The sequence below is a fragment of the Diabrotica virgifera genome, chromosome 8 (genome assembly GCF_917563875.1).
Source record: "Diabrotica virgifera virgifera chromosome 8, PGI_DIABVI_V3a".
Taxonomy (NCBI): Eukaryota; Metazoa; Arthropoda; class Insecta; order Coleoptera; family Chrysomelidae; genus Diabrotica; species Diabrotica virgifera.
In genome coordinates this window covers 221,639,320-221,648,738 of record NC_065450.1, presented here as the reverse complement: position 1 = coordinate 221,648,738, position 9,419 = coordinate 221,639,320, and the positions used below count along the sequence as shown (strand labels likewise).

The following is a 9,419-nucleotide window of genomic DNA, read 5'->3' as shown; positions in this document are numbered from 1 at the left end:
TTTAAAACTAAACACGAAAACAACTAGGATAAGAAGAATGGCCTGAATGGCTATGAAAGCCTCAGGCAGAACAAGTTCCTGAAAGGAATTGATATTAGTATGACTCAAGGTGGAATTATCCCACATAGGAATAAAAGCAGAAATGATGGTAATACCTAGATTGCCTAGTTTACTTGTTTCATTGGATTTCATGTATTTTATCGTTCGCTATACTTCAGTTGGAACGATGAGAAAATTAAGTTCTCAATATGTTTGCATCTCTTCTCTTGTTTTCTGACTTCACTATTTTTTCCTATCTTGATTTCAAAACTTCGTTTAATGCAATTATCATTGAATTTACCTAATATTCTAGTGAGGAGTGAATAAGTAAAAAACAAAACAAGGACTGACAATTTATTTTGTGCGTACATTAGAAATATTATTTTAAAACTCTCCCTTTTTGAGCTGATCCTCTCTTACAATGTACTCGGGAATTTCCTGAAAAATAAATAAGATATAAAAATCCACAAGGAAGAGTTTCTTATACCATTAACTACAAAAATTTGAAGAAAAATCTTCTGCGTAATAGGTATATTTTTTTATTTTTAAAACCCCTTTTTGGTGTTTTAAAAATAAATATACCTTTTACGCAGAAGATTTTTCTTCAAATTTTTGTTTTTTTATTAACTCCATTGAGTACAACAATCTGCCCATTGGGCATTAAGCATTTGTTATGGTAAAAAATACAGACATGTAGAGAGTTACTCCAGTGAGTGTTTACAATTTTAAAATTAAAATTTTATTAGTTTGAATACACTGATTATGTTCAGTTGGACAAGTTGGACGGCAGTTGCCGTTTTAGTCTACGCACTTCAAAGACGTCCCGCATATTTAGTCTGGCAAACGCATTAGGATGCACTAGCACTCATTCACAGTATTTAGCACTAAAACGTTGTATGTTGTATGGCTTCTTTCACGGATTCTAGGGTCAGTAATCGACTTCTTTGAAAGAAGAAATTAAAATATTAACCCACGAAGTAATTGAAAAAAGGGGATGATTGAGATAAAGAAGGAGCCCAAGGGTGGATCCAGGACATATATTCGGGGTGGGGGTGATGGGAGGCATAACTTTTTTGGGGGGATGCCGGTGTGTCTGTTGGAAATTTTTTAAAAGTTAGAGTTAAAATGGTGAGTTTTAAGACACTTTTCACACCTTTTTGAATGTCATAAACACATTCAAAACTTATCGTTAATAAAGTATTTTTATTTGTCTAGCAACGAAAAATCAATAAATTTTTTTTTAAATTCTCGGCATGGCCCCTGCTGGATCTCAGTCACCTTTTGAAGGGAGCTGAGGTTATTATCTTAAAAATAAATCAAAATCTCCGTAGCATAGAACATCGAAGATTAATAGCCAAAAGGAACCGGAAACAGGAAAGAAAAAGGGCTACAATAATATTTTTGTTATAAAAATAATAAAATCATTTTTCTGTTTACCTTTTGTCGAAGACACTCTATTTGCGTAATGGTCTCCCATTACGTAGTTCTCCTTAGAACTAGCAACACGCTCCAATGGAGTAGACACCGTAAACGGACCGATCTTCTTTCCCTCCCTTTTTATCGATATTGCTGGTTGTATAGTCAGCTGATCTTCGTTTTTCAAATATTTCGCTAAAGGGGTCCTTATGAATTTCCTGGAATTCTGTATCATTATCTCGACGGCTTCTTTTGTTTCTTTAGGGAATTTGATGTCTTCTGGCCTATTTACAGGTACGTCTGAAATCGACCAGCCTGTTTCTGTTCTGGACCAGTCGAAGTGATCTGGAATATGTTTGTTAACAAATATTAGATTTATTAGTAGTTTTAACACAATAACTACACAACTATGATAAACAAAGACCAAGAATAAGTACACAGGAGTGTTCAAAAGCTGAAAAACAGAAAAGCCGCAGGTAAAGACGGAATACCAAACGAATTACTGCAATATTCTGGAGCAGCACTGACACAATAATTATTAACATTATAAAACACAATAAAATACCGGAAGAATGGAGAAAGAGCAAACTAATTCTATTATTCAAAAAAGAAGATAAAAATCAACCAGAAAACTACAGAGGTATCCAAGGTTCATAGATAGGGGGTGCAATAATCTATTAACCTTGAGAGGTGTCAACTTCTTAAATACTACCATCTCTTCTTCTTCTTCTTCTTCTTCTTCTTCTCCTTCTTAACTCAGGCGAGACTCGTTAGTCTCTGGCACTTGGTCATAAGACCTTTGTACCAAACCCTGTTCTTCTCCTTAAACTTTAATAAGTCCTGTGGCCTCAACGAAGGCCAACAGTTTTCTTATTGGTAGTTTAAGGATCTCTTTTGGTTCAAACCTCATTTGACCGTGAAGTCCTGCCTTAAATCACCTAGCACACTGCAATGGCATAGTATGTGTATGGCAGTTGCTCCTTCCATTTCGCGCTTTCTGCACCATGGTTCATTCACCTTACCTAGTTTGTATAGGTGATTTCTTAAACGGCAATGTCCAGTCACCATTTCAGTGACCGTTTTAATCTCTCGTTTATTGAGGTTCATTAAACTGTTCGAGAGTTTTTTATCAATATTATTAATTATTTTTTTTAGTCTGGATTTGCCCTTGAGTGGTTCTCCATTTATTTTGATGATTCTTCATTTATTTCTGAACCTCGTTTTTCATAGCATCTTTAGTGATGCCACAGAAAGGTTCTGGGCTTTCAAAAGTTTCTCTCGAGCCTTGTTTCGCTAACATATCTGCTCGTTCGTTCCCATGCACCCCTTTATGACCCGGCACCCATATTAAAGACACTTTATTGTCTTTTGCCAGGTTATTGAGGAGATCTTTGCAGTTTCTCACCAGTTTTGATTTGGTGAGAGGGTTCTTTACAGCCAGAATAGCCGATTGGCTATCTGTGTAAATGTTGATTCTCTTAGATTTAGGGTCTTCATCAATGATTTCATCAATGCAGGCCACCAAAGCAAAAACTTCAGCCTGGAACAATGTTGTATGTTGACCTAGGCTGTAAGATTTATTATAGTTACATGTTTGCCCAAAGACTCATGATCCAGTACCATGGGCAGTTTTAGATCCATCAGTGAACCATATTAAGTCCCCATTAATATTTGGGACTTTTTGTTCTCTAGATGGTATAATTGTGTTAATCTTCTCAGTGAAGATTAGTTCTGGTGTCATCATATCTGAGTTCATCATAAAGATGGATTCCTCAAGTATAGTCCCAGTAATATTTGTGTGGCTATTCAATACATAATTTGGCCTCCAAGTATTGTTTGCTTTGAGTCTCAGGATGGTCTCAGGATAAAGGCTACCGCCGAAATATATAATTCCAGCGGAGGGAGACCTGAGATAGCCTCTAATGAAGCCGTTCCTGTACTATTCAAGGCTCCTGTTATATTTAGACACGCTTGTCTTTATAGGGTGGTGAGAGTGGTCACACAAGATTGCAAAGCCGTCTTTCTCCACCAGAGTACTGAACCATAAGTGACTGTCGGTCGTATCAATGATATGTACAACCAACATATAACCTTTGATTTCAATCCCAGGTTTTACCTACAACTCGTCTGCAGTTCCAGAAGAGTCGCTTAGCCCTATTGGTTATATTGGTAATATGAGTATTCCAATTGAGTTTCGAATCCATGGTTACCCCTAGATACTTAACCTCATTGGTTCTTTCCAGTACCTCTCCAAATAATTTCAGCTCACTCAGTCCAGTAAGCTTCCTCTTATTTTTAAAGGCTACCAGTTTAGTTTTAGAAGGGTTCACGGAGAGGTTCTCTTTCAGACACCAGTTCTCTATGTAGTGAAGGGCATACCGCATCTGATACGCAACAGTGCTGGAAAATTTTCCCCTAGTTACTATTACGATATCATCTGCGAAACCCTGGACCCAGATTCCTTGGGCGCTTAGCCCATGAATCAGATCATCGACAACTATGTTCCATAATGACGGTGACAATACACCGCCTTGAGGGCATCCCTTAGTTGCCCTCAGATTTATGGTATCTTCATGCGTATCTGTGGATATTATTCTGCTCTGAAGCATCTGAATAATCCACTTGCATGTTGTGTTGTTGATTTTCTTCCTCCTAAATATTGTAAAAAACAGAAAAACGACTTATCTAGGACATATTTACAGAAAAGAAAGGTACAACTTTTTTGGAAGGGAAAGTGGAAGAAAGAAGAGGTCCAGGAAGAAGAAAATGTTCCTAGCTGAAGAATGTAAGAGACTGGACAGGCATGGAGACGCATTCGATACTAAGAACCGCTCAAGATAGAGAGCAATTTAATGTAGTTATAGCCAACCTTCAGTAATGGAGAAGACACCTTAAGAGGAAGAAACTACCTCAAGAAGTTAAAAGGAACCTCAGGAAGGGATAAAAATATTGTATAAATTTACCTGAATTGGTAACATCAGTCTTTGCCTCAATCTTTGGATAACTGTTCTTCACCGAGTTCATCATAGCTATATAGCGTTTACTTATATTCCTAGTTTTAGGCTCCGATTGCCGATGTATTGAATGCCTATGCCCCTTTCTATTACCCATTTTATTAAATTTATCAGTTTGGTTTCTGACAACGTTTCTGTCGTTTTTTATTTTAGTTTCCTCAATAACAAACGTTCCTCCGTCAGATTTTTCACATAAAATTGGTTTAGATTTGACGAAGGTTTGAGCTTTCATCGTTCTCTTTAGTTTGGTTTCTGTTGAGACATGTGAAGCTTGCGCAAATGATCGATTTACTTGATGCAAGCACCGTCGTGTTGGAATCCTAGATGGTTTCTTCGAAAGATTTCTCTTCTTATATACCTTTTCTTTTGAACCGCACATTTTTTCTTCAACTATAGGCCAGGTGATACCAGTTGTACTTGTACACTTATCAACTCTATTACTTACATAAAAATATTCTGTATTTTCGAAGTTTTGAAGAAGATCTTTCATGATTTTGTGATTAGGAATCACCTTACCAAACTCCAGGTTTTTGTTTCTGTACAATGTTTGGATAGGTATATCTTCGGTTGCTTTTGGCAAATTCTTTGTAGATCCTAATTTCTTACCTTCAAATCTTTTTGAATAGTTTATTATCCTCTTAGGGGTGGCGTTTCGAAAAGTTTCAATAATTTTCGGAGCTATATTCGGCTTAGGTTTAAGTGGTATTTTCCCCCTCCTCTCCTCCCTTCCTCCTTTCACTTCTGGACCCCCTTCGTCCTTTTCTGGAATGATTGAATTGTTTATGTCATAATCAGATTTTATTGCATCTAGATGACTCATGATCGTTCGGAAAGATTGTTCAACGTGATGAAAGGACTTTCTTAAATGATTTCCAGTCGTTTCTTTCTGTTTACGATCAAACGGTGGCCTGTTGCGAAACTTCTGAATAACCTTTCTTCTATTAGCGTTATTCATAATCCAAAATACTATAATGCAAAAGAAGAAATTAGTTTAAATGCCTAAGAACAAAAATAAAAAGCCAACTAGAAAGAAAATGTTAAGGCAAGCTGTAGATGTAGATGGATATACTCCTAAAACTATCAAATTAACAATTAACAGAATCAACTGGAGTTAATTCAAGCTACAATCTAATAATTCATCTTCTTACTATAATCTACACGGTACACGGTAAATCACGCAGTCGTGTTTCGCTACAGAAGAAGAGCGTAAAAACTATTGTAAAACTAACCATAGTGGGTATTATTGTACTTACCTTTTTATTAATCAAATTCCTTTAAATAACATATAAAGCACTATAATAAAACACTAAGTAAAATGCCATCCTCTGTTTGACAAATGTCAAGTCTACTAATGTCAGATTACAAAAAATAATAGGCCTGGGTCCCGCGTACCAAAAAAAAATTATTAATAGCAAGCTGAAAATTTAATAGCTTAATGGTGTCTAGTCGGACAAACTTATGTACGGGAACACTGGAACAGGGGAAGTTTTAATTGTGGAACAGGTTACAGGATTCGAACGTCAGACTACGAAAACGTTCCACGTATTTTGTCGGACAGAACTTCCAATTGATTTGTTACCCTTTCATTAAACTCTTATTGATATATTAAGGCGTATCCCGAATAAAGTACGTGCCTCCTAGTGGCGGGATACGGGCAACAATACATTGGCTTATAAGGCAGTCCTTACAGTAGGGATCCTGGCCTATACAGAAAAATGCAGGCGGGTGTGGGGTAATACTGCATTTTGGTTGCATTGGTGGTGTATTGGCTAAACGTTCAGGGCAGGGTATGGTGCTGATAGAAAAGGCATTCAGGCATCAAATATCCAAACAAAATCTTTTCAGGCCATAATAATGAAAAGACAAAGACCTTCTCCAATGATATAAAAAACTTATACTGAAATGATGGCATCTCCTGAGGTAAAATGTGTCGGAAGTAAAATGAGCCTCCGTTCGGATTTCCGGGTGAGGTCTATCTCAGGGGGAACACCATTGCAGGTTAGAAAAATCAGGATAGGGTCGTGGAATCTTGGTAGTCTTACAGGTAAGAGTCTGGAGTTAGTGGATGCGCTTAAACGAAGAAGAGTTCAAATTGCTTGTATTCAAGAAACTAGGTGGAAAGGACAAAGGGCGAAAGAACTAAGTGAAGGATACAAATTGTGGTATGTAGGGAGTAGTAACACTAGAAATGGAGTTGGTATAATTGCTGATAGTGAAATGAAAGATAACGTAGTAGAAGTTGTAAGAACGAGTGATAGAATGATGTCAGTGAAATTTGTAATTGATAAAGAGGTATTGAATGTTGTGTGTGTGTATGCTCCCCAAACAGGTCTGGGTGAGAATCAAAGAAGAGCTTTCTATGATCAATTAGGAGACGTACTGAGCGATATTCCAGCAGAGGAGAAAGTTATAATAGGAGGTGATTTCAATGCACATGTGGGCCAAACCATGACAGGATATGAAACAATACATGGGGGATTAGGCTTTGGAACTAGAAATGAAGCTGGAGATGACATGCTTGAATTAGCAACAGCATTGGATATGGCGATTGTTAACACATTCTTTAAAAAGAGAGAAACTCAACTTATTACCTACAAAAGTGGACAACATCAATCCCAAATAGACTACTTCATGATAAGGAAAGAAGACATACGTGAATGCAAGGACTGCAAGGTAATAGTTAGTGAGACAGTAAGCCAACAACATAAGCTGCTTGTTCTGGACATCGAAGTAAAAAGCGAAACTAAACAAAAATATCGGAGAGGACCACAAAAAATCAAGTGGTGGCTGCTGAAAGATGAGAAAGAAGGTCTATTCAGGAGAAGAATAGTAGAAAAAATATGTTGGATCATGAAAGGAAGCCCTAATACAATTTGGAGAAAAATGGCCAGTAGTGTTAGAGAGACTGCTATTGAAATACTTGGGAAAACGTCAGGAAAAAAGTTTGAGGATAAAGAGACTTGGTGGTGGTCAAACGAAGTACAAGGAAAAATAAAAGAGAAGAGAAAATTATATAAAAAGTGGCAAGAAACCAGCATAGGGATTACGAACACTCGATACGAATCGTATCCGCCATGTTTTCCCGTAAGGCGCTATGGGAAAACATGGCGGATACGATGCGTATCGAGTGTACGTAATCCGGGCCCAGATCCGACACAGATCTTCAAAACTATATGGTGGCGAAAAAGGAAGCGAAAGTAGCAGTAGCAAAAGCCAAAACAGAAGCATATTCAAACCTATATGATCAACTTGATACCAGGGAAGGCGAAACGAAGATATATAAAATAGCCAAACAGAGAGCAAAGAAAGCAAAAGATTTTAATCAGATTAGATGTATCCGAGACGAAAATAATAAAATACTAGTTCACGAAAGGGATGTCAAAAAGAGATGGAGAAAGTACTTTGACAGCTTATTAAATGAAGAATATGACAGACAGCCTGTAGAGTCAACGGAGACAGTAGCAGCAATGGTCACCAAAATAACCAACGAGGAAGTGGCTCAAGCGCTTCAAAAAATAAAGAAAGGAAAAGCGGTAGGACCAGATGATATTCCTGGGGAAGTATGGAGAGCATTGGGAGAGACAGGAACAAGGTGGCTAGCAGGTCTATTTAATAGAATTATGGAAGTCGGACAAATGCCAGACGAATGGAGAAGCAGTATACTGGTACCTGTTTACAAAAACAAGGGAGATATACAACAATGTACAAACTACAGGGCTATAAAACTGCTTAGCCACACCATGAAAATATGGGAAAGAATAATTGATAGACGGATACGTGAAGAGACCGAAATATCTGAGAATCAATTTGGCTTTATGCAGGGTAGATCAACAACAAATGCAATTTTCATTATAAGGCAGTTGATGGAAAAATACAGGAGTAAAGAAACAAACGCTCATATGGTATTCATTGATCTTGAGAAAGCCTATGATAGAGTTCCTCGAGAGATTCTGTGGTGGGCACTCAATAAGAAAGGAGGCCCTGGTGAATATGTAAAGATTGTGAGGGATATGTATGAGGGAGTAACGACTAGTGTTAGGACAGGTGTGGGAGAGACTGATAAATTTCATGTGAAAGTAGGATTGCACCAAGGCTCTGTGCTTAGTCCGTATTTATTCTCATTAGTTTTGGACCAGATAACAGCGAAACTACAGGGTAACATTCCATGGTGCTTAATGTATGCTGATGATGTCTTGTTAGTAGGAAATAGTGAAAGAGACTTAGAACAAAAACTGGAACAGTGTAGACAAGCTCTGGAGGAAAAGATTTAAAACTTAGTCGGACAAAAACAGAATATTTGGAATGTTCATTTAAAGATGGAGCTACTACAAATAAAATGGTATCTTTGGATGGTGAAATGATTGTGAAAAGCAATAGTTTTAAGTACCTAGGATCGGTATTACAGAGTAATGGAGAAATATATGGAGATGCATGCAGTAGAATTAGGGCTAGATGGATGAAGTGGAAAGAACCCAGCTAACAGTGTTCGTATATAACGTCAAACAAACGTCAACATTTTGGGAGAAGTTACGACAAAAGTTACATCAAATTTTACCTAAAATATACGTATAAAAGTCACAGCGATGTTACGTAACAATTTTACGTTATTTCTACGTAACCTTTTTAACGTCACAAAAACTTCACTTTTCGGAGATTTTTCGGTATAAATGATATTTATAAATAGGACTTAAAATTATTGTGTAAATGAAACCACATACATGATGCTGACACATTTATTAAATATTTGAAATAAACATTTATTATATATTTGACTTTTATGTGAGAGAAAGAGACAAAATTATTAACAGCTACTTTATATTACAATACATAAACATACCCTTGAAGTAATCTTCATTCGTAAACTTCACACTTTCATATAAGGACTAGGCTGCTTCCCCATTTTTAGAAGATATTTCCATACATTTCGTTTTTCAACTAAACTGTCATTGA

General features: G+C 36.9%; 1 protein-coding gene across 1 annotated transcript; it reads right to left on the bottom strand.

Annotated features, from left to right (window-relative positions):
• Positions 1-380: 380 nt before the first annotated feature.
• Positions 381-5,807, bottom strand: LOC114342086 (uncharacterized). The gene is made up of 4 exons (XM_028292881.1): positions 5,723-5,807; positions 4,419-5,435; positions 1,477-1,800; positions 381-477 (listed from the first exon to the last, which is right to left on the bottom strand). Exons 2-4 carry the CDS (start codon positions 5,422-5,424, stop codon positions 419-421), a joined length of 1,389 nt encoding a protein of 462 aa, XP_028148682.1. The 5' UTR covers positions 5,425-5,435; positions 5,723-5,807; the 3' UTR covers positions 381-418.
• Positions 5,808-9,419: the final 3,612 nt, after the last annotated feature.

Bases quoted from the DNA above. Each gene is read 5' to 3' on its own strand.
- LOC114342086 (XM_028292881.1), bottom strand. From the start codon at position 5,424: ATGAATAACGCTAATAGAAGAAAGGTTATTCAGAAGTTTCGCAACAGG. The intron at 1,801-4,418 runs GTAAATTTATAC...AACATATTCCAG, and splicing joins GACTGATGTTACCAATTCAG to ATCACTTCGACTGGTCCAGA. The intron at 478-1,476 runs GTAAACAGAAAA...TTTATTTTTCAG, and splicing joins TAGAGTGTCTTCGACAAAAG to GAAATTCCCGAGTACATTGT.